The sequence below is a fragment of the Haliaeetus albicilla genome, chromosome 17, assembly GCF_947461875.1.
Source record: "Haliaeetus albicilla chromosome 17, bHalAlb1.1, whole genome shotgun sequence".
NCBI lineage: Eukaryota > Metazoa > Chordata > Aves > Accipitriformes > Accipitridae > Haliaeetus > Haliaeetus albicilla.
The window spans coordinates 21,912,513-21,938,880 of record NC_091499.1 but is presented as its reverse complement, the minus strand read 5'-3'; the positions used below and the strand labels follow the sequence as shown (position 1 = coordinate 21,938,880).

Sequence of the window (26,368 nt, the reverse complement as noted above, 5' to 3'; positions counted from 1 at the left end):
GCGTTTAGGTTACTCTGTTGCAGAATTTAATACAAAGTAAAAGCTTGTCCAAGTCTGTAGGTAAGATACGGGCTCCTGTGAAGTAACATTCTTTTACAGTGCACAGCATTTCTGGTGCCACAGAGGTGCAGGTACTCAGTGGTAATTTACCTTTTAAAAATTAAAAGTTCAGCAAATAGTTTTGTTTCATTTTCCCAGCCAAGAAATTATGCAATTAACAGACAAGTCACAATGAACAGCTGATCAGCTTGAATATATTTTAAAAAGTAGTTACACATGCAAAAATTTCATGCAAGCTTCTCAAAAGATAGTATCCAGTATATAAATGCCAGGCTTTACTAACTGTTTTAAAATGAAATTGCCATGCTCTCCAACATGCTTACCAATGGCAATGTACAGGCATATTAGAAATATAAAGCTGTACAATCTACACCACAAAAGAACCCCAAACGACTGATTAAAATGGAGTAATAGTCACGGTTGGAAGAAAGTGATGGCTTTGAATTCTATCAAGTAGTTTTTCTGCCACAGGTTTGAACTCTCTTTCCCAGTATAGTTTCTGGTAGTCCCTTAAATCTCTGTCAAGGCTGTAATCCAATGCTACTTCTTCATCTGTAAGCAAGGAAAATATTGTCATCAGTTCTGAATACAAATATACCCAACTATGTACTTTATGACCACAGCACATACAGCTTATCAATTGTGTATGTTGATAGCTTAAAAACAACCCTATGTTTAAGACAAACTAAGCATCACTGAGAGACTTAATTGAAAATAAAGGATGTTAAGATCAGTAAAACAGTATAAAGGGTACTGCAGGTTCTTTTATTCTCACACCTCACAGGTGTAGCTAAACTGTGTCTCCAAGATCAAGCATTTACTGTGACTGTCAGCCTGGAAACTACTTGGGTTTAACATTTTCCACAGCAATTTTGCTAATGTAAGTAATCAATTCATCTAACTACAACTGTGTTTTTCCTGCCACAAATTGCTCTGCTAATCTGGTTCATGAAGACCCTTTCAAACTATATCTACTATCATACTTAAAGAACTTGAACCACACTGGTTACTGTATTACTGTTACCCTCCCTTCCTCACAAAATTCATAAATAAAATAATAGGACACTCTTAATAGGGACAAGCAATGTTAGGAATGAAAGGAAGTCATCACTTGTTATTCCCCCTCCATTTTGCCTGGCACTGGATGTGGCAAAGAAACAAACCCTTACAGAAAGAAGAAATCAGTCTGCAACCAGAAGCATGCTCCTGAATCAGAATCTACAAACACAACTGATAAGGCTGAACAAATGTTTTCACACAGTTTAACATAAGGATATTTGACAGCCTTTAGGCCATAAACAGACCTAAAATGAAGATACAACCCTGCACCCGATGGGCAGTGTGACTTATCTTTGTCCTAGACTATGAAAGAGCAGCAGATTCACAATCTTAAATAAACAACTTTGTAAGGGAGCTTACTGCACATTCGCAGCAGGTAAAAGACAACTTGGAGCTGAAGAGAAACTTCAGTTACCCACATTTTGAGTCAAACTTTGTGTAGAAAAGAGATACTCAAACAGCAACTAGTCCCATTTAAAAAAATGCCAAGGTGCCTATGCAGAGCACATGGCCTGAGCTGTAACAGCTCTAAAGGAAGAGACGACATGGAGATGGGCTCCATTTCATAGAAAGTTACCAGTAACTGCAAACAATACTTGACTTCTATTCCACTACAGTGTTTCTAAATTACCAAAATTAAAGAGATTCCAAAAGGGGTCCTGCATAAAGAAAAGATGCCATTTAGAGGCTTTCTGTAATAAAAATAAAGAGAAAAAAACCCCTTCTTTCAAGAAGGAAGACATGTCATATCTCTGCAGGAAGAAACCCTGTAATCAGAGATAAAATCCAGCCTCAGATCTATATTTGATGGTATCACAGGATAATTTAGGTTGGACAGGACCTCTGGAGCAGAGCCACCGTAGATCAGGTTGCTCTGGTCCACGTACTGTTGAGTACTGAACATCTCCGAGGATGGAGATTCCACAGACTTTCTGGGCAGCCTGCTCCAGTGTTCAACCCCTTCCACGGTGGAAACTTCTTTTCCTAATACTTAATTGGAGTTTTTCTTATTGCAACTTGTGCCCGTTAGCTCTTGTCTTACCAATGGCACAGTAGCCCAACATACCTAAAATGAATCTCAGCAGCAGAGAAGTGAGAGACCCCGAAGAGGAAGATAGGGGACTCTGTTTTTTGTTTTCAGGGAGAACTGCTTTGCCTACTCCTGAAATGATTCTTTTACCCAAATTAACTACCTTCTAACACAGAGCAAGAGACATTTCTCCCTTTTATTAGACAGCTGTACCCCCTAGAAGTTGATTGAATGCTTATGGAATCATTGAGGTTGGGAATTCCAGCCTACAAGAACAAGGGTCAGAAGCAGTTCAAAAGCTGAAGTGTTGAACCAAAACAGTAAATTTCCCAAAGCAGAATGTGAGTAACCCTGGGGATCAGCGAGGATCAGTGTCCCACATGCAAGCTGTGCATCCTCAGATCATTTAATTTTCCCACGATTCTCCTCAAAACTAGCAAAACTGGGTAACTGGCCAAACAGCATATGAACTGGCTGCAAGCCCAGCAACAAGACAAGCACACTGGGTCTGCATGCTATGGGGGAAGCTGAAAACTAGAGTACAGACTCTAGTCTGTAAGGGCTACCCATCCCTATAACTCCAGCAAGACAGGGGCCAGGAGTCCTGGAAACTACTATCATGCCATGTAAGAGTTCACATGTACTGAGATTCCAAATAACATCCTCGAATTGCTAGTGGAGGTAAAGGTGAGTGGAAGAAAAGTCTGGAAAAAGAGAGGGAGAAAGGAGATTTCACTGAATGACCAAACAAGAACATTCTCAAGACAGAGGCTCATCTCCACTGCTGCTCCTGAGGGACCGGAGCAAAGCAAAGCTGCTGCCAGGGGCCTGGAAACACCAGCCTCCAGAAGCTCTGAGCCAATAAAGTGACATGAAACTCAAGAGCAGCTGAAAGAAGGCAAATGATGGTGCCACTGGAAAGCGGTGCCATTGCTTCTCAGGCTGCAGGGATCAGGCAGGGAAAAGCAAAAACAAACGGTGCCTTTTGTGCAGCCTTTCTCAGGCCCAACATCTTTTCAGGCTATTTCCACTCCCTTTTGGCTCCCTCATATCTTTTGTCATCTTGTGCCAGGTAGGGGAAAGAAAAATAAAGGGGAGGAGGCCAAGCACAGCAGGTGAAGTGAGGTGTCTGCTGTGCCATGCTCCACTTTTTCCGCTTCCTGAGGGCATGCTGATGCTTAAGTACAGTCCACTGACTGTCAGCAGTTGCCTCCTGCTTCCTGAATGACAGAATCAGAGCAATGACAGTTCAAGGCTGTTACTGGATACCATGGGAGGAGGAAGATGTAGGACAATATTAACCAGCTGCTATTACTAAAACTTGTTGGCTCTTAACACACAGAGGAACCAAATCCAATGAATAAGATGCACTTTTTCTACAGCTACTCTTTTGACTATAGCGTGAAGAAAGACTAGCTTTCTGATTTAATTCTGACCTATTTTTAATTAATTGTCATTACAGTTGCACTACAATTGTGATTCTAACTGCAATTGCAATTGTACATGAAATAGCTGTACTAGTTAATGAGAGTTCCAATTACTACCCAGCCTGGACTCTGCAGTCAAATTAATTGCTGGAATAAGTAGTGTTAAATGCAGAGTAAAAAAAATAAGTAAGGATTTTCCAAATCAATGATATATATTCCTTGCTGCATGCCAGAAAATTCAAGCACAATTGTGGCTGTAAAGTTTGCAATTCTGTTGCAGAATGTTAAAAAGTCCACTAATGATCTTCAAACACTGAGTATTTTCAGATAAATAGATGGAATTACTGCTCTCAATAAGATATGCTCTGTCATAGTAAGGAATGTAATGCAAGGAATGATTACAACAAGGAATAAAAGTAATTCTGGTGTAACTGGGAAAAAACCCCCTCACAAATCCACCCACTTTTCTGATTGTCTAAAAACAAAAGAGACCATGGGGATCTCACTTTCTGTCTGGGTCTGACTAACATGCAGCCTTCTCCACAGCACGCATGTATCTTTAGTAAATTTCCAATTAAAACCAAATCAAAATTAGTTAAGGTTTGCTTCAATTTCATTTACATTTTAAAGATTTTTTTTTTAAAGATAATTGCAAATGACCTACCCAAAATAAAACCATAACCAAAGCAGTGCTCATAAAAAAAAGGAGGAAAATTACATACAATGACTATAGGATTATTACATAGCAATTAAAGTCTGTAAAATCTGAAGCAAACATAAATGTGCAGATGAAAAGATCCAGCTGGCTAAGCAAATCAGGGTCTTAACATTCACTTGTAGGCACCTTCCAGCCTGTATTTATGGAGGAGCACACCCTCCCTAGCTTTAGGGAGCAGATGAGAAATTGTCAGGATGCCCTTGCCCACAAGGAGATCACGATTAGAAAGGAAGGGCAGCCAAGGGACTCTTGTCACAAGCAGCAAGCTCAGCTCATTGCACCACACAGCCCTCAGGCTGAGGGGAAAAGCCATATTCCCCAGACTGCCTGGTGTGTGCTGTGCAGTAACCAGGTGCATCACAGCTGAGCCCCTGCTTCTGTCAATACCTGCAATGACCTCTGAGGCCAAAAGGGCCCACATCCAGCAAAATGCATGTTTTGCACTGAAGGTCTGCAGGATAGTTGGCTCGAGCAGGCAAAAAGGCAGCTGGTGAAAAGCATTAGCGGCATGGTAACTAGACAAACTAGAGTGGGGAGTGACAGCAGCCAATTCCACCTTGGCAATCTGTAAGGTCTGAGGAAATGTGCTGAATGGCAATAGACCAGTGTGTTGCTGGATCGTCTACACCGGCCAACCACTTAAAGCTGCATGACAGACTTCCCAGCCAAACTAATACTGCTTTGATTTTGCTCCTTCTATTTCTTTCATTAAGGAAAAGAGACCAAGATTATCAATCTCACCTAAGAGTGATGTGAGCAGCACCAGCAACGTGTCAGCATCTTCTCCAAAGCATGAGGCCGCACTCGTGATGTTTTCACTGTAGTTCCACAGGGTTTTGCATATCAAACAAGCCAGCTGCCAGTCTGCTGGCCCAAAGTCTTGTAAACAGTCAACTAACCTGTCAGTATCAAACAAAAACGGTGTTTTGCTCCATGTAGTTTTCTCCTGAGCCCTTCAAAATCTGGCAGTCCAGAAATGTATGCAGACTCCATGAAAGTTTGCAGGAAAATTCTACGTTAATAAACTTAAGATGCTACTTTCTTCCTCAGTAACTTCCCCCTTTGCATTTAGTCTAGTTCCCTAAGGATGTGAGCACGACTTTTGTCTACACATATGTGTATGCCTGCCTGCATCTGTCCATCCCCCTGTAACTTTTTAACCCAACTGACCAATTTCAATCACATCGCAAATGTAACCATCTCAAAGTCACTAAAATTCCACGAAATTTCATTACAATGTGTGACTGTTCCAAACCTGTGGCTACCACTGGAGCAGAGATTGCAATGTGAGCCAAACCTTATCAGGCACCAAGAATTCATCTGGAAAAGATGGTGTGAATGCAGGAAAAAGCTTCAGTCAGAATGTCCATCTTATTACACATCAGAGGATCTGATCAGAAGACAAATCCAAAGGAATTCGCTACTTCCATGACTCACAGAATTACCTTTTACATTCAGTGAAGTCTGACTATTTTTCAGATCTTGCCCCTTATTCTATTTCCTCAGCCTGCACTCCCAATGGACTCCTCTCAGAAATGCCAGTTTTATTGAGGACCATTAGGTTCTTGACCTTTCTCCCAATCTCACTTCCTTGCAGATACCAAATGCAGGCTAGATGATGAGCAGGACTCTGAAATTAAGCTATAACTTTTCTGCCTGCACCAGCTAATGTACAGTAGCTATCCAGAGTTCCCATTACCAAACAGCAGTGTTCACAAGTCCTGGGGCAGCAGAAGTAAACGTTTTTCACTTGTTGTCCCTAATGACCTCTAATAGTAATCCTTCACTGCTGTTCTCTTCCCCAGACCTAGGACCCCCTCTTTCCCTCACTTCTCTACTTCACTGTGAGATTTATAATCTGGTGATTAGTAAAGGGGACACAGGATAACTATCACATTCAGGTATGGCTGAAAATAGCAGTAATTGAAAAGCAACCAAAAACAGGTTTTGCTTTTTCTCTCCTCTGTGGACACAATCACTGTGGAAGACTGGGAGGCATCTAATGAAAAGCCAAAAGAACTTGCCCTAATTTTTTTTAAGTTTAACTCTCTTATGAGTACAATTCCATGTTTTATTAGGGCCACTATATATTGGTACAATAACCTAATTTCCAAAAATCCACAGAGCTGGTTTGGCACAGTCAGGATGACCTCCTTAACAATCACTTCCAAATCCTCTAGATTTATTCCATACTGTTACTGTTTTTCACTCCTTCACAAATTTTCAGAGAGAGTATAGAAAATTCTATATTCTACATGATTCTATATTCTATGGAATATTCTATATTCCATATAATAGAAATTTCTCACATTTATTATTCAATTTGCCTGTAACTTCCTTTTATTCTTCTTTTTCAGCTTTATATTTTCTAAGTTAACTAGAACATGTGAAGGAAGGATGAGCAGACTATGCATTGTTTACATTGTATAAAAAAGTAATTACATGATGTATGAACAGGAAAGCATTTTGAAAGTTAGGCATATTGTTTCATAAATGTGGGTTGTATCAACTGCTTTACAAGCATAGGAACACGATCTTTCACATTGCTCTAATTAAGCTGGATCTGCAATTATCTGAACATCAAAGCCACAAGTGTTGCATCCACAGTGGTTTTCCAAGATCCAATACCGCTTACAATGTAAGTGCCTTAAGCTTGAATTCTCGGAGAGAGGAGACTCAAGATCTATTCTCTGCCAAGCATGGCTACATCAGATAGTTTTCCCTACAGTACTAAGTAGTTACAAAAATTGCAGGAGACCATGTGGGGTGTAGTTCCTGAAGTAATCTTCATAATTCCAACACATACACATTAATGGTGCCTGTTAACTGTAGCCCACGTAGGATCCAGTTAAGTCAAGCATAAGCAGCTACTGCAAAGCTATGCCTTAGTTGCTTTGTTGTATGGTACTCTCCTCTGCTGTATGTATCAGGAGGATCTTTGGGAGATTATTCTATGGTTTTTGGCTCTGCAGTAGGCTAAACCACTCTAATGCTTTTTCAAAAAACATATGAAAGAATATGAAAGGCTCTTCCTTGAAGAACATTAGATGCTAAGTAACTATTAAGTATGTATCCTTATTACAAGTTATTGGCACCAGTAAAAAAAAAACTGATTGAAACTATTTGGCCAAACTACTCAAAATTGCCTTTTTCTTAAGCATAATCAGGAACGTACTTTCCAATTCCTCCTTCTTCCATCAGAAGAGCTCGTTTGTTCTTATCTACTGTGAGATTGAGCAGAACTCCACAGGCAGAAAAGCAGACGTCTTGGTTCTTGGCATCAAGCAAAGCAATCATGAACTTGTATACTGGATTGTAAAGAAGGAAACAGTATTACTGGGAAGATGGACTTATCATACCAGTGGCATTACAAACACATTTATTAAACATGTATACTTAGAAAGCAGTCAAATGCAGGATACCCTACCCAAAAAATTTAACCTTGTAGCATATTACTGTGACATTTGTAGAGTAGGCATATGACCCAGAGTAACAGCCATTATTACATCATGCTGAATGCCAATTTTCTTCAAAACACCACCTACAAAATTCTAGTTATAAAAATACACCAAAGTAATGTGAAGATCCAGTTCCATTGACCAAACCGAATTATAGCTTATTTCTTAAAAGTATCACTCTCCTTTCAATCGCACAGTCAGCAGAAACTGCTAGGATTTGGCATTTGGCACTCAGAGAGGAAAGTTCTTACCTCTGTGAGTGGCAGGGTTGCCCTAGACTGCACCAAGTCCAGCTGGAACTGCTGCAGCCTGGGGCTCCTGTGGGAGACGGGCAAGAAGCAGACGCTGGACGTGCAGCATCTCGCAGCACTTGCTGATGCTGAACTCAGTAGGCAGCGGAAGACAACCCCAGCGAGGGAGTCAGTCTTGCCTAATGGAAAGGCAGCCTCTCAATGCTTCCTGAGCTTGGCACACCGACACCACAGTCTCCCCCAGGCAGAACATTCAGTCCTTTGACTGAGACAGCTCATCAGCAACCAACTACTAAGTGTCAGTTCTCCCTTTGCAGATACCTTCTTCTCCAAAAGTCGTGATATGTCCACCCTTGAAAGAAGGGGTTGTATATTATGGCATATCCCCTCACTTCCAGCACTGACAGGTAGATACAAAAAAAATTTACAGTGAACGGGTGTTTAATTAAACTTATGACACACCTCCTGTGGATAGCAAGGAGTTCCTGTTTTTTTCCAAAGCTCTTTAGACACCCAAAGCAAAAGGACTTGAGAAGACTTGTATCCTACTTCACCCAGAGGCAAACAGGAGGTCTCTTTGTTGAAGCAGTCAAACATCTTAAATGCATGTTACAAAGTGCTAACAAGCTGTTGAACATGGGAATCAAAAATCTGTGATTATGAACCTAAATGAGAATTTAGTGGATTTTCATTTTATATCATATCATTAACCTGTAGGACTTGAAAAACTGAGGGAGTGAAAGGAAATTTCGAAATTATAATCTTTAGGAGAAACAGAGGTTTTGTAGCATTTACCTTAGTGAAGGCACCATGGTATATTCTTCCTACTCCAACATTTCCATTTTAATGAAACGGAAATAAAATGGTGTTTATAATGACTACTATTGGATTCTAACATTTGCCTAATTCGCAAAACATCAGAGAAGATTGCTTCTACCCTTTAACTGAGACAGCTTATTAACAATCTTTCCTTTTTAGAACTATGGACATTTAAAAACAGGACTCCCACAAATGCAAAAGTAACTCACTCTTTTTCTGTATGATGAAGTCACAGATCTCATGATACTGGGAAAGATTGCCAAAGACTCTGACAGCCTCCACAACTCCATCCATATTGTTGCTCATTAACAGCTTTAAAAGCACTGTTGGTTTGCAGAGAAATGAAATAAAAACAATTACTTGTATATCACAAACATGTGCTTGGCTTTTTATCAATAAATATCAGAAAGCAAGCAGCAACAGCAATAAATGTAATAAATGGGAACAGGTATCTGTCTTGCAGTGAAGGGGGTGAGCTGATGGTAGAACAAGAGCTAAATTGTGTAGTGCTATGAAGATGAGACAAAGAGCTCTAATATAGGGCTAAATGCAAAGGAAAAAAGGAGTTAGGAAGATAGCCTAAGCACAGTTATAATAATGGGAGCCAGTTTTGCTACACAGTTTTGAGTGGGCTCATGTGAAAATCCAGCAAGACAAAGAAGAAAAAAAATGTAACGTAAGAGAATTGATTTAGATCCTGAACAGATGGTCTTATGGTGGGATGTCTTCTAAAACTCAAATTATTTTCTGACATTAGCTCTATTTCTCTCAGTGCTGCTATAACAAGCAAATGCATTTTATCTGAACAGCTACTTAATATTGCCCCGATCCGAAGCATTTACTTGCTTGCTGCTTTCCTGCTTAGCAGTTTCACATATGATTAGTGTGTAACTTCAGCAGACAGAATGAGACCTTCAGCATTTCTTAGGAAGGGCTACCATCATGTAGGTTTTCAGTGCATGACAAAGGACCAATGTTACAGAAGTTACATTTATCAGTCTCCTGTGAGTATGAAGTGAACCACTGAAATCAGTCCATCATATAAAGGACTCAAATCAGTCAACCTTAACCCTTCTACCGCAGAAATGTGAGAAAAAAAATTATAGAAAAGAGGTTGGCTTCCTTCCCATTACTTCTGTCTTTGAATGCTGCAATACTGAACATGCCCTGAACTTGTCTGCAATGATTATTTTTTGTCTTTGGGATCTACCACTTGTATCAAACAGCACATATTCTCAAAATGCTTCCTGGAGGAGGAAGCCTGCTGGTCTGCTATCAAAAGGCTTTCTCTCTCAGTTCAGGCAGAGGAAAGGTGATGAGACTGGTTCCACATGCTAACAATAAAAACAGGAGAGGGAGAGCAAATGGGACAGGCAGAGAAGTAATTTGTTTCCCCATTTCTCCAACTAGGAATAAGAAACAGCTGGTTTATGGGTGATAAAATTACTCATGACAGAGCAGCAGAACTGTTACCTAGAGAGAATATGATGTTTACCAGTTGGGGCACTAAGTTGACAGCCAGAATATTTTTTCCTGCTCCTCATACCTGTTGTGTGAACTTCTGGCTCTGTCTCTCCCCCGTGTCTTGTCTATTTAGAGAGAAAGGTACACAAGATGTAGACTCTCTGCCTTTTGTATAACATTAAAGCAATGAGTCCCAGAATTCAGATTGCAGTTCCTACACATCACTAAAATATAACTATTGTCCATACTGTCAGAGGGGAGAGAATCACACAACTCCTGTGCTGCCAATGGATTTATAAGCTGGAAACAGACATAAATCAGATTTTGCAGGTCTAGAAGGTACTAAGAAGAAAAAAAATTTCTCTATCATACTCTGAATAGAAGTAAAAAGCAACGTGATTATTTTGGCTCAGGCATATAGATTTTGAACAAGTCTAGCAAAAATTCCTAAACAGAAAACGACATGGCAAATTCCTTTGGGGAGGAAAAGAAGGGAGGGGTTTTGTCAACAACCTATTTCCACGTAAGTCATAGAATTATGTTCCAAAAGAATAAGAAATCATTATAGGAAGAATTTAGCCCGATCAACTTTATATTCCTGCAATATGATACCACAAAACACTATCAGTGTCCTTATTTTCTGTAGTATCAAAATACAGCATGAATAACTACACTTTCAAAAAGCTATACAAAAAGTACTAGTTTAAAAGTCCTTACTTTCAGCAATGTGTAGCTTCTTGTCTTGAACAGCAGAACTCTTCACTTTGTAGTAGGATAAATTGTTGATTGTTGTTGCAGCATTGATGACCAACTCCTCACAGTCATCAATTGACTTGTATTCTGATAGCAAAAAAAACCCCAACAAACAGAAAACATATGCATATGTAGATACACACATGAACAAGAGTAACTTAGCAGTACATTATATATATATATATATATATATATATAAAAACATATATAAAAGCAAACTGAATCATAGTTTGCATGGCCACTATTACAAACAATACTATTCTGTTTTTCAGTAACATGGCAGAAACCAACAGGAGCAGCTGGTCCAAGAATGGCAATACAAAGTCACTCTTTCCAACTCTTCCTCTACAGAAATCATTGTGATTAAGGCAACATGGTTTAAAATCCCGTTAGTTAAGACATTTTACAGATCCTATTTGCTGTTTTAAGATGGAACTGAGGAGAATCCACATGCAGAAATAGGCCTATGTGATAGGCATAGAGAAATACCAAGGACTATTATACTTAAATGTCAGACACCATGAAAAGTTTGGGGGGGGGGGGGGAGACTTCTTTAACAATTCTTGAAAGATTGTCTCTCTTAGAGTTCCTGACAGAATGTTAACCAGTGAAAATTACACCAGCAAGTCTGAAAGTTGTGTATATCGACTTATCTGAGGTTTCTCGCCTCAGAAACCAAGAGTGAAGGAAATAAAAGCAGGGTAAGTTCACAGGGAGACAGAACATTTAGTAGTAAACTAACTGATACAGTGCCCAAGAAGAGGGGAGCGTGGCGGAGAGCTTTAAGACTCAAAAGTGCTTACACAATGATTAAGCCAGTTCCAACCCAGGAAGCTCCTACAGGGCTTAAGACAGAATGGACGAAGCAGTGAGTCTGCCTTCTCTAATCCCCCATGGCTGGTGGGTAAGTCTGGTAAACTAGCATATAATTAAGTTGATTGTCTTTACATAATATTTAATGTTCTTGTCACACACTAAAATATTCTGAGTTCTTTGTCTTGTCAGTGCTAAACTGTTACAGGGAGAAGAGACTGCCCAGTCCTAGCCTGTAATTAGGTTTACAAAGGGATCAGTAAGTGGTAAAGGAACTGCAGTCCTAAGCCTCTGTTTCTAGGGAAAGGCACCCTCTCAAGATAAAGACTGGAAATCTGAAAAAGAAGAAAAAATAAGAGGAAATTTTTCAGGGAGACTGAAAGTTATGGGTGCAGGGAACAAAAAGAATACTTAATCCAGAACAGTCACAAAACCTGCAAACCTTAAAAAAAATCCCCCCCAAACACATCTATGTAGTACCTGATAAGAACAGACTTCCCTTATATATGAACTCTCAGTGAGATGTATTTAAAATAAAATTTATTTGCTTATCCTTAATGATCATATCTGCAAATCTGATCACTGAATTAAATGCTTCTACATCATCTTTCCCCAGACACTGAAAAGTCAGTACCAAAGCAGCAATGCTTCCACTTTCTCAAACAGGCTTTCTACATAAAACAGTTTATGAATATCAGCAGATTGACTTTGTTATTTTAGCAATGGAACTAATTTAGTTATGGCTCAACCTGGATAAGAAGGTCAAGTAGAAAAATCCCGAACTCTTCTTACAGACTGAACAAAGATAACAAACACAACACAGATTTTATTACCTAGTACTGTAACAAGTAATTCTACAACACGATGGGCAGCTGCCAGAGCTGCTCCTACGCTGGGATGAATAGAGAGATTGGCCAGCACTCTTATCAATTTTATCAGAACATCTTCTGCTTCGGAAGGATCCTTTGGGTGGGTTTTTCCTTCCTCTTCTTTTTCATGGTACCATTTCTGTGCATTCAAATCAAGTTCATGGTAGGTTTGGAATAATGATATCAAGGTGTTAACACTTCCTTTTTCTTTAAAAAATTGCTCACGGGCTTGGTTATTCTTTGCTGTTAAATTACCAAGAATGAAGATGATACGGATAACCAAATCCTGCAATAAAGTAAACAAACCATATTACACGGAAAACAGCAGAAGCTATTAGCTGCTTAAAAAGAAGATAATACTTAATTTGCTTCACAATTCAGTTAATCGCAGGTCCAGAACAACTGAAGGAATGCCAAATACAGCAACTAGAAATAATTTTTTTATACTATTACTTTTCACAACCCGGTTTACAGAAGAAGTCAAAAACATCTGACAGAACTAGTATAGCATTGGGATAATTACTAATGGGATATACTTAGTATAGGTCATCTATTTTTACTAAGCCCACAGTAATCTTAAAACATCTTAAAACAGCACTTTATATAACTAGAATAATCATATGGGCCAGAGCTTACTAATCTTTCAAGTAAGCAAGTGTCAGTTGTGATGGCCAAAGACCACCACCTTCTCTTCTTCTCTAGGCCTGTTACCCATTGTAGAGGTTAAACTACTTCCCCTTCATTTGTTACTGTTAAATCTATGTTAGCTTTTATTCATTTCCTTGTTAAGTCGAATTGCTTACAGATAGCTGAATTATTTGTTCCAGATTTTTACCAGAAATGTAATCTAAATTGACTGGTCTGTTATTCCCCAGTTCCTCCTCTTTCTCCTTTTAAAGACAGGTGCCCTACAACCTTGCAATCCTACATAACTTTCCAAGAATCCCGGAGACATTACCTTTTCTGTCTTTTTGTAAGCACCAAAGGGTAAATTTCATTAGGCCTAGTTGGTTTGAAGACACTTAGATATGCTCCAGCTCATTTTTTAGTGATAGAAGAACTCAGGCTGAAGTAGAGATTAATCATTTGATCATACCTAACCCTTTCAGAAAAAGCAGCAAAAAAAGGCATTCCACACTTCACTAATCACAGTGGCATCTGTCAATAATTCTCATCATCTTCTGAACGCTGCAGCAGTTATTTCCTTATTGTCTTCTCACTATTAATGTACTATAAGAAGTTTTCTTGCTTCTTTTTATGTCCCTTTCTAGTCACTTCTCATTTTGTGCTGGTTTTTTCTGATTTTGATTTTACGTGTTCTTGCTACCCTTTTATTCTTATCGTTACTAAATGAGACCTACTTTCTATTTTTATACAGTATCTTGAGGTCCTATGATTTAACCAAGTTGCTCTCTTAAAGCACTTTCTATCCCTGCCCTTCAGTGGGATACAGAATTACATCTCTTGTTGCTTTATTTTGGACATACTGAGAAATAGCCTTTTTTTGGCAAGGCTAGCGGATCCAAACTGAATGGCATTCAACAGCATCCCCATCTTTTTCTTACCCACCTGTATGTAAGAAGAAAAAAAGAAATTCTGAAAGTCTGAACTAATCCAAGTATAAACTAATTAAAACATTTGCCTCTGTCACTTGGATCAAAACCTACTCATTTCCAAAACCAAAAACTCATAGCTTTATCTTAACAGTACAGGTAGAGTAACAGCACTTCTTCACGTACAGCACAGCCATCTACCCATAGCTGCTAAACTGCTGTACTTGCACTAACCTAGAATTTTGCTAAAGAATTTACATGCTGTTTTTCTTCAAATATAAGTTATATTCACAGATATTCTAATCCTCCCTGGTATTAATAACAATCCAACTTGTTAAAATATACACACTAATACCAAATGAAAAAAGATGTGTAAGCAGTGAAACCTTCTTTCATACATGCCTTCATCAATAAGTTTCAGGTCTTAAGCCTCTGCTGCAAGACATTGGCAATAACATCCTCTTAGGGTCAAGAAGATAAATGCTATCCCTGAATATGAGAAGCAGGCAGTCTCCTAAGTGAGGAACAGATTCTCACATCCATGTATTTAATACGATCACTCCATAGGACCCACTTCCAATTTTTTTAACTAGGCATCATATTTTTGCTAGCATCTAAATGTCATCAAGACAAAATTTTATGAACATTCTTACTGACTAACCACTAAGAGCTTTCACCTTTGCAGGCACAACCCCCAATTCACAAAGGCTGTAAGAATTTGAAGCAAACAACTGATGAATCAGAAGAGAACTGAGAAAAGCAAGCAGTCTAGTTTGACTCGTTTATATTGACTTTCTAATTTTGGTCAAAACAGTATCAGCCCAGCAACAGCTCTACCCAATCAGAAAACAGACAAACAGGTACCGTACAGCAATCAACTGATATTTTGAGAAGTGTGATCTCAACTGTGCTTTCCACCTACAGGCTAGCAAAACAAACTTACAAAATACTTTTTTAGCTAAGCACATCTGGTTTTAATAGCATATTACCAAAGTTTCATTATCTTCCAGTGAAAATTTAACTAGCAGAGTCAAAGAGAAAAGCGTGTACAACTTCTCCCGAGTAGTATAATACTCAAGGGTTTGGATTATTTTTGTCTATATTTTTTTAAATGCTCATGGGGTAAGCACTGCAAAAGTAAGAAACACTAGCTTAGAATTGCTGTGTAAAGAAATACACGTAAAGACAAATGGCATTTTGAAACTTCTTGCAAGACTAAACCTGTACAAGGCCCATGGGCCTTTCTGTACATAATGAAAGAATCAGTATAATAGATGAGATTATTATGCATCTCCAAATGTTTGGAGTACTAACTGCATAAGAAGTTTCAGACATTCTTGCACACTTATAGGAAAATTACATTTATCAGGTTAATTTATATGATATGGAGTTCTTAACATGTATGGCACTAAAGACAAATTAGATTAAAGGTAGGAATTACACTTTGTTATTTCATCTTTTTATAATGAGGCATTCATGTGAGACATGCTGTCCAGAGAGTGTACCCAAACCTGATTTGAAGGTTATATATAAGACCACCCAACTTCACTTACACAAATTTGAAGAAACATATAAAGAAAAGCTTGAGAAGGAGAACTAATTTTTTTATTGGCTTCCAATCTGTGATGAAACTGTGACATTATTGTTTTTAAAGTGGTAATGGCACCACATATTCCATCTGCATTTAACTTATTTTTCTGACAACTGGAACATATACATTTGATCACTGCTCTGAAAGATTTCTTTGCTTATCTACTTCTAAAAATTTATTCCTAGCACTGCCCTAGTAGCAAAGGTACCCAATGTACTTGCTGAGTCACAGAACTTGACAGCAGTTTATCTTGGCAATTAAAGTCTACCTGCCTTCCAGTGTAAAGCATGATGAAGAGAGGAACAAATAGTACAGTAGGAAAGGAAAGCCAAATAGGTCAGTAATTTCTAACTAAAATGAGATAAATAAGGGAAGGGAGTCCATACTAGAGTTTGTACTCATTGGCCAAGTACCTGTTGTTAGTCTATTTGGTGTCTGGACCCTCAGAAGGAGAGGGGTAGTATGAAACAAAAATTCAGATGCCGGCAGATGAGTTCCTATTGAATCTCCAGCTGTAAATGAAATGTGCTTTCTATGTTCCACAAACTTCAATGGAGGTAGCCAAAATTCTACCACCTGTCCAGCAGTATGAACTGCTTCTCATTCAAATCTAATTTACACTTCATTTCCAAATTTGTATTTCTGCTTTATTATGTACCTTGGAAAGAAAATTTGAGAGTTTTCTTTTCAGGCTATCATAGTCTACTTATACACAAAAGAACAATAGTTATGCCATCCTGGAGCTAGTCTCTTCCAAACACAGTAAGGATTCATCTTGAAGTGACATTCTGGCTGTGAAAATCCCTGGTCAAACCCAGAAAGAGCAACTGACTCAAAATGAAACTTGATTTAAAGAAGAAAAAAGGAGGAGGGGGAAGAGGGTAGAATACCCTGAAAGCATCAAAAGCAAATGAAGAAGTTCTTGACTGAGGGACCTGAAAAAAGGAGCCAAGAGAAGCTTTGCCACAGTGATAGCAAGGAGTACTTTGTCAGTAAAGAGGGAACCTCCTTCTCTTGTAAATGTGAATGCAGCTGAGGAGAAGGAGAGGCCATTAGAAGAATGTAGTTATATTTCTATGTATCACATGCCACGGGACCCTACCCAATAATTTCTACACCCAAAAATCTGATCTGTTTAGGTAAACTTTTCAGAAAAGGGTCCATTTGCACTTAGTGATTTTTAGCAATGAAGAACTTGTGTCCTTAGGTTTGTTTGTGGACATCTGGAGATCTGGGAAAGGTAATAAAGAAAAGCAAGCCCATTGTCACCAGAACAACATTTGATGAAAAGCAGTGTACACCCTCTAACAAAAAACATTTCAGAAGTCACGAACTGAAAAAGTTGAAAACCATATCCCCCACAGTATTGCTCCAATGATTACTGATCCCTGGTTAAAATCTTTATTCTTATTACTTATTATTCTTATTACTTATTAAATTTGTACAGCTTCAGCCACTATTTCTTATTATCTCTTTTTTCCTAGATTAAAGGATGTCCTACTAACAGAAATTTCTTCCTTGTACAGATTCTATTAGCAGGCAACTTGCTAATGGTCTGACCTTTGTCACCGATAAATTAATTTGCTTAATCTTGAGGGTTTTTTTAACTCTAAGCATTCTTTTAGCTCTTTTCAGATCTGTTCCCCAGCTTTCAGCATCTTTTGTAGAAATTAATACCAAAAACTAAGGCAAAATATTTTAGTGACAGTGTCTGTCACAGCAAGCAGTAATACCTTCTTATTACTCTTATTTCATATTCTAATGTTTACCTATGTAGTAATTACATTCATTCTCTTGTATCTTTTGATACACCAGAACAGCAGGTTTCTATATGATATATGCCAGTGAAGACTGGTTGACTACAAACTTTCAGCTCTACGTTCCTGACCATTTTATATTCAGAGTACTTTTCACATATTCTGCACTCTCCTTACCACTTTTGCCTTTTCTTTCAGACAAAAACAAAAATCACAACCAAAGTATTAGGAAGACGCAAATACACTATCAGCCCAGCATACTGTCAGAAATCATACTGTAGGGAAAGGGTGACCTACTGTGGTTATTCAGAGTTGTCAGAATATTTATCCTAAAATGGATACTTCCTTCTTGAAAAAAAGTTAATTCAGAGAGAATGAATGATCAGTTATGAACGTGCATGTGCACACACAAAACACAGGAGAAAAATCTTGTATTTTTGTTCTTTAGTAGTCAATTACTATATTCCTCTCACAGCTTTTTTAAATTTTCCAAGGCACTATTATAATGTCAGGCCAGAGGGAGGAGGAATACAACTGAAAATATGTATTTGTAAATGTAGGAGAAACGAACCACATTATCTAATGTTAAGTTCGTCATAGGGTTACCTTGACAAGCATTTCAGCAGAAGTGGTGGCATAAACAGCACCCACTCTCCTTTCCATTCACAGTTTGGTTCCTCTCCCATATTGTTTCCTCAGTATTTGTGAGCAAGGAACTATTTGAGTGGCTGTTCAACAAACTAGACTGGAAAGCAATGCAGGTGATAACAATAACCCAGCAAACACTGGGGTTCTTTTTTTCAGTTTTAAGGTTATTGGAAGCTGGGACAGTTCTGTGACATGATGTATCACGCTGTCGCACAAACAGCTGTCCTAAACCCAAATAAGGGATAGCACAGAGGGGAAAAGTGAGTAACTGAAACACAAAGAACACTTAGTCAGCACTGATGACCATTTCTTCAGAGGCAAGCTATGGATACAGAAACGCACCACCACCACCACCCGCCAATAAAAATAAAAAAAATCTTTGGTATCTCATAAGGCTATGATGCCACTGAGCAGAGTACCAATAATACTCTCAAAGCATTTAAGAGGCAAACACGTATATCTCAAATAAATATAGCTGCAGCATTAGACTCTATCGTTAAGAGCCTGTGGTTGCTTTGGGGTATTACATGACTTATGTTATATGACTGACTGAAACAGACAGATAGTGGGTTCCTGGGAGCTCAGCACAGAATTCTCCATAAGCCAGCCAAAAAACAGCCAGGAAGGCCAGTCACTGCATGCAGATAAGCCTTTGCCTAATAAATAAAGCCAGAAACAGTGGCGAAATTCTCTGCATTTACAGGCCCCATCTGTGACAACCTTCCCCACTGCAGCAATCCTAAGAGCAAAAAGGACATTCAACAACCCTGATATGAGCCTTTTTCTTGAAGGAAGACAAGAAGAAGTCTCACAAGCAGAAGCCTACTTGCTTACAGAAGACTATAAACTGATTTAGGACCCGCTACCTGGCAGATGCATTTGGGAAGAAAGCTGGGCTGATCCAGGCACAGTGAACCCGATAAATGCAGACATCTTCTTGGAGAGGATGACAAGGCAACATCACTCTACTCTTCATTTAATAAATTGTTTCTGACAATCTGATTGTTAAATCAAACAGGTAAAGCAGCATGCAATTTATAATTGTAAATTAGCGCAGTTCTACTAGCTGATGCAAGAGATGCAAAAACCAGTAACAAATATTTTCAAACATATCAGGACCAGGAAGTTTGCCAGAGTCTGCAGAACTAATTGATGATCAGGATAAAGCTGGAGCATTCAGAGAAGAAAATGTCATTGCAGAGAAGCTAAATGAGTTCTTTGCATTGATTCATGTCCACTGTGAAAGCAAATGGGGAGATCTCAATGCTACAGCCTTCTCCGGGAAAGACCCATCAGAGTATCTGTCCAAAACTGAAGTGATCGCAAACAATTTTAAGGAACAAACTTACAAAACAAAACAGTAACAAATCACCAGGACTGGATAATCACCCAACAGTTCTAAAAGAACTAATGAATTAAATAGCTTAATTACTAACAGTGATGTGCAACTTCTCAAAACTGGCTTGATGCCTAAAGACTGGAAGGGTAACAAATGTGAAAAGGATCCAAGTGAGATTCAAGTCTGGTGTCTGTAGCAGATAAATTAGAAGAGACCATAAAAAAGAACAATAAAATTAGTGGACAGTCAAATAAACACAATCAGCTTTAAGACTCCCACGTTCTGACTTACCCAATTCTTGAGTTCTTTGAAGGGATCAACAAACATGCATAAAGATGACCCATCTGATATCACCCATGTGGCTTTCCAGGAGACTTTTGACAAAGTCACTCACCAAAATCCTAGAGAAACTAAGCAGCCATGCTGTAAGGCAGCATGTCCTGGTACAGATAAACAATTAGAGGATGGAAAACAGAGTAAATTAGCAGTTACTGCAATGGTGGAAGATGACCAGTGGAATTCCACAGGGTTCTGCGCTAGGAACTGTTGTGTTCAACTTGGCCATAAACAACACGGAAAAGCAGGTGACAGCAGTGATATGGGAAAGTTTGCTGATGACACCAAGATATTCAAAGTTGCAAAGATGAAGGCTGACTGAACAGCAGAAAAAGGATTTGTAGTCAACCGGTAATAAAATGGCAGATGAAATTTAAATGCACATAAACATGAAATGATGTGTGTGGAAAAACACAGAGCAGACATACCTTCATGTATAAAATTTCAACCTTTGAACCAACCATAACCACCTGGAGAGCAATCTTGGGGTTAGTGACAGATTCCTCACTGGGGTTTAACACTCACAGGAGGTCAAGAAAGCAAATAAAATATTGGGAATTACTGGGAAATAAACTTACACAGTCATGCAAATCTATGATATGGCCACATCTTAACTGCCATGTTCTAGTTTCCTCATCTCAAAAAAAAAAAAGATACAGGAATCAGGATTGTAAAAAGTTCTGAGAAAAGCAACACGGATGCACAATGGTATGGAATCAGAAAGGACTCTCTGTATCAGAAAGGACCAAGGAAGCAAAGACTCTTCAGCCTGGAGAAGAGGTAACTCGAAAACGGTACAATAAAGATCTAGAAAGTCAGGCATGGTGTGAAATGAATGATTAGATTAAATATTCACTGACTTTTCAATACAATAACCAGGGGGTATCAAATAAAGATAGTAAAGGCCAAATTCAAAACAAGCAAAAGGAATTATTTGTGCAGTGGGTAGTTGCTATGGTAACTCCTTGCCAATGGGTGTTTAATATATTATAAGTTTGTATGAGGTAGAGGGGAGACTATAGAATTTCATGGAAAAGAAGTCAACTAAGGTTTATTTCATACACAGAGAATCACAGCTGGCTGAGGAAGTCTCCAAGTTGAAAAGAGCTGGAGGTTTGGTAAGTATATACAGGAAGTATCATATATGCTTGCTCTGTTTTTACTGTTATCCAGGCATCTGATTTTTAGTGCTGCCAAGTATGGATAGTAGGCTGGATGAACCTTTCATGTGACCCAATATGATTATTCTTTTGCTGAATAGCTAATTGCTGCATCCAGAGATGTCAGATACTTAACAAATATTTCCTGATCAAAAAAGTAGGCTACACTTAAGTATAAAGGGACTTTCCTACACAATGGGTACAAGATTTCTTCTATGCCAATTTTAGTATCATAACCTGTGTTTGTGCACTTAGGATTGAAAATAGACTCCTAACTGTACACTGATAAAAGATTTCACAGAAGCTGGCAGGGCCCCAAAAGGCCATCTAAGCTCAGGTAGTGCCCAATTTACTGACAGAAGCCACTGCCCTATTTAGACATTCTCACTGTTCCAAAGGCATGGCCTCCTCATGACTTGTGACATTAACCACAGCCTGAAAAAGTCATCCTTCATATACCTTATCTGAAAAGCTTAGAGATTATAATGATCTGGGAAAGGGGAACAGCATCTCGTTAAAAGATTTCTGGAGATGGGCAAAAGTCTACAATGCTGACTAGAAACAGAAGCATGCAAAGCTCATCCTGCAAGATAAGAGGCTCTGCAAGAACACTTCTGACAGCTTTCATGGCATGTGGCAGGCACCAAGGATTTTTTTGTTACTCTGCATAAGTAAGCTCCAAAACCAACCACAAGTGAAGTCCAACAGAACATGATGCGTAGAAGAGCACCGCTGAATTCCCCAGTCCTAGCTTGCAGATCCAGCTTTTCCAATCTTCTGTACTCCTCTCCTTACCTAAGACTATGACACATGGAATTTAGCAAGTCTTGCCAACTCAATTTCCCCAAAAGTCTTTCTCACAGAGTTAAATTACTACTCTCCCATTCCTTCTGATTCTTTTACGCAAGAGAGAAAACAAGCTGAGAAAAAAAGAAAAGAGCTGAAACTGCAGTGTGGTGAGAAGAACAGAGATTATTTGGGTGGCAGCTGCGGAATTCAGTGTGTGGTGTGGCAGCAAGTCATTAATCCTATTTCCAGTGCTCACGTTTTTATTTTCACAATATTTAATGCTTATTTTTAAAGTAACAGTTATGAAAGCACTTGAGAAAGTCTGAATCCTGGTTTTATTTTTTTTCTCCAGTATGTTTCTAGCTTCCATGATTGCCAGTGAAAAAGACATGATCCCATGAACTTTGCAACCTGAAAATTCAGAAAACACACACACTTCCTTTCTTAACATACCAGTTCTTAGTCCTGAGGATTTTTAATGCTTTGAGTTAATATTACTGATTTATCCTCCTCTCTGCTTCTTCCCACAGCAGACAATTTTACTCACACTGCTGTTACTTGTTTTCTTTTCAACACATACCAACTCACACTATAACTCACTAGCTGTCAGCATTTTGAAAGAAAGATTAGCAGTGCCAACTACACCTCAGGAAAAACATTTGCACTCCTCACAGCTCAAGTGTTTATTATACACTACAGAAAAAGTGGTATATTACATTATCTATGTCCCTCTTCTTGTTTCTGCAGGGCTTTACTCAGCTGACAACTGACAGTTGCATGCTTGTTTCAAAAATGCAGTAAGAAATAATTATTCTGAAGACACTACAATATAATCATCACAACATAACAACTAAGTTTTTTAATACACAAGCTATTTCTTTACTAATTTGTATTTTCATAAAACAACTGACAATTTAACACAAAAAGCAATGCTAATCTAGTGAAGAAAGATGTATTTTAGGACCACTTAATAAAATAGGCAAATGAGAAGCTAAATTCTGAACACTACTTGACAACAAACAATTTGAATTTATATATGAGCCTACAATTCATTATGACACAAAGCTATTATCTCAGGAGCCTAGAAAAGTTCCCCTTAAAATTACAGATGAAGATTGAGAGGAAGATGTTACTCAATTTAAGCTCCTTATTCCCAGTCCCATCATTCGCTGAGTTTTTAATACAGTGCTCACAAGGAAAAATAAGTATAAATCTAGTAAAATATTGTGCCTTTGATATTTCTTGTATTATTTACATAGCATTTACGTAGCATTTTACTACAGTGTCTTTGAAGACTATACAATGCAAGAGCAGCCTGAACCTAGAAATATTCAGACATGCTGCAGAAATGTTAATCAACAGACATTTAGAAGAATAGAAACAACTTAATCTGTGTTCGTCTTCCATGTGTACTATCACAGAAAACAGGGATGCAGGTAAACAGGACAGGGAGAAATTATTTTTGTATTTGGCAAGAGAAAGAATAGATCATTCAGTGTAGCCGATGTGATTATCTTCATTAACTGCCTTCAACAGTAGCAGCACAAAAGACCTCCTTCCAACAATTCTCCAGGAATTACTAACTCTAGGATAAATTGTATAGGACACCTAAATGTCCTCAAACTAGTTTAGATGCTGGAGCAGCCAAGAAAGTTCCTTACTTTTAAGAATGATCTTAATGTGACTTAATGTTCTATGTTTTGAAACCTTGTTCCACCTTTGAACATCTATGCTTTACATAAAAATTATTTACTTCTTAAATCTTACCTGGCAACAGAGCTAAGTAATTTGCCATACATGGGGCACTCCACTCTTACCAACCTGGCAATCTTTAAAACTATGATCCTGCACCAAACTCCCAGAGCCTGGTGCTCCAGCAAACACAGGAAAGATCACTGTGATACAGCAGGACAATACAGCAACACCTGACCCTTGAAGTTCTAATGAAGTTGGTAGCAAGTATTCTCTTATAATTTTACTTCATAATATGAGGCATTTTGACAAACTCTAAACATTTATTTCTAGGTGAATGTTCCACATGCGGTATTCTAGGCATATGGTTTTCTTGGTAGAGGAGAAATATATTCTGATACCTTATGCAGTTATCAAGGAACAAATTTCCCTCTGCTTTCGAACTGCTTAACTCTGGAAAAATCACGTCTTTTGCAAGGGAGGAGGGCAGGAGAAATCCCAACAATTTCATACTATTAAATATTCAAATAAACTATTTGCTTTAAAAAGTATTTTTTAAAACTAAGAAAAATAATTAAGTACTCAAAGGACTGTTTCTACACATGTAAAGGACAGCCAAGTTAATCAACTATCTGTCCCCTATATTGCTTTGAATTTTTAATCTAAATTATTTCAATTTTTTATTACTTAGAAATGCTGTCAATGATTTAAAATTTTTATTTGGTAAATGCATAAAAGTAGGTCACTGAAAACGAGCTTATACACAATAATACACAGACACATCAGAGGATTAATATATAAAAATCAAGAGATGAAAAAACTGACCTGCTTCTTCTGGTATTTGTTTAGTAGGGCTAAAAATAAGATGTAACATCTGGAGCAGTCTGCTAAAGCTGCACAGAAGTCATTGTAGAAAGAAAGTTTGCTACAAAGGTATAAAAATAAAATAGAAATGAATGAAAGCACTTTTTTTCCACAAAAGATTTTTTAAGAAAAATCACTCTGCTTCTGACTCTTAGGGCTGTATGTTCCAAAAAAATAAATGAATGCCAATACTCTGACTTCTAGTAGAGGCATACGCAGTTACACAGGAGCACAACAGAAGTCTAGCTATCCTTGCCACAGTGAATTACAGGAAGAAGCAAACATAAGGAGCTTCCCAACCTGCTTGCCATATGGCCACAGTATGCTAACACTAGCGCTTCTTAGCATTAAATGGAAGAACTGTAATTTCACGATGACATGGGCAGTCAGAGAGGAGAGGAAATAAAGGCTCCCTTCCTAATGCACGTCTAGTAGATCCCTGTGACAGCACTAACAGAACACACTTCTCACCAGCAAATATGGATAAAGTGCCTTCTTGCAGTCACGATTTTACCTCTGCATATTCTGTAACAGCTGTTCCTTACCTTGACCATTACAAAAATAAAGAACTGGATGTACTTTGGTCATACCAGAAATACTGCAATAACAGAACAAACTAGGATAACCTCTTACTTCCCATGTAGTCAAAACCAGCAAATATCTGTGTTGATGTTCGATTACAACCAATTACAGCAAGACTTAGACTTAGAGAAATTAATAATCTGAATAGATTGAACGTATTCTCTACAAAGAAGCTGCCTAAAGTTACCAACTGAGAGAAAAGAATAACCATTCTGTATTACTAGAAGACAAAATAAAATTCAGATCTGTGCTCTGTACTGCATACTATAATGGGTTTTCTTTTTTTTGTGACTACAATTTCCAGGGAGCTAATTAAATTGATTTTATGGCCAATTTGTATCCTCGGAGCATGCAGTTCACTAAACTTAAGAAAAAAAATTGAAGCAGTAGGAAACTTTAAATAAGACAAATTACTTTTGCTCCATATTGAATTCTAGATCAAGTAAATGTCCTTGTCAGAATTACAGTGTAAGTATCGATTACATTTAATTACAAACCCATTGCATTACCCCACTTTTCATGGCATTTTCCAAGTAAAAAGAAATGCTCTCTCCTTAGAAGAGGTAAATATACTTGAAGTGCTGTAATCATAGCTAGAACTCAACTTATTTTTAGGAACAAAATTAGAGAGACAGATGTGGACAAGGTGGCATGGCACTGGGGAAGCAATTCACTTGCTTTACAGGTAGCACAAACAGCAAAGGACCAGATTTGCCTGTTTTTAGCTGTGGAGACGAAGGAATGACAGTCCCTTATGTAGCTGCTCTTCAAAGCACAACCCAATCTCATCTAGCAGGGAGGATGTGATGGATAATTTGGAGGGGCTGAACGGGAAGAGAAGTCCATAGCAGAATCTCAATGAACATGAAGCCACGGGCAACATGACTCAATACAATAACAAAGCAGCAATGGCAAAGACTTCCTCCAGAACGGCATTCATAAATTGTGCCTATAACCCAACTCCTGAAATTACCAACAGTTAATTTCACAACTTCTTCAAAATCCTTAAATGGTTTGCAAGTCTGTTTAGCATTGGATATTGCAAACTGGTGCTTGGTAACTGGAAGATTTTTGACTAAGAAACCATTCAGACTACAAAAGGATCTTTTGGGGTGATTCATTCATACTGATCTCCCTCTAAAAAGCACATCTTGGGAAATAGCCACTGAGCTGCTCATAAAACTGAGATTCTTTCAGCATTTTCATCTGCACGCTCAAGCCCTGATCCCACAGATTAATCTCCTCAAACACTCTGTGACAGCTCAAAACAATGAACACTGATCACGTTTTCTCTTTTGTATTTTATTTCACAATACGCAGTCCCAGATATAACTTA

The 26,368-nt window shown here is 38.3% G+C and overlaps 1 protein-coding gene across 7 annotated transcripts in view; it reads right to left on the bottom strand.

The window, feature by feature from the left end:
- Positions 1-237: 237 nt before the first annotated feature.
- Positions 238-26,368, bottom strand: part of ARMC2 (armadillo repeat containing 2) — a 66,782-nt gene continuing 40,651 nt past the window's right edge. For 6 of the 7 annotated variants that reach the window (XM_069805004.1, XM_069805001.1, XM_069805005.1 and 3 more), the window contains 7 exons: positions 24,412-24,511; positions 12,686-13,007; positions 11,004-11,126; positions 9,032-9,145; positions 7,470-7,602; positions 5,036-5,193; positions 238-612 (listed from right to left, as the gene is read on the bottom strand). In XM_069805004.1, coding sequence (XP_069661105.1) covers positions 458-612; positions 5,036-5,193; positions 7,470-7,602; positions 9,032-9,145; positions 11,004-11,126; positions 12,686-13,007; positions 24,412-24,511 — 1,105 coding nt within the window. In that variant the 3' untranslated portion in view covers positions 238-457. The other variant, XM_069805006.1, reaches the window with a different exon arrangement.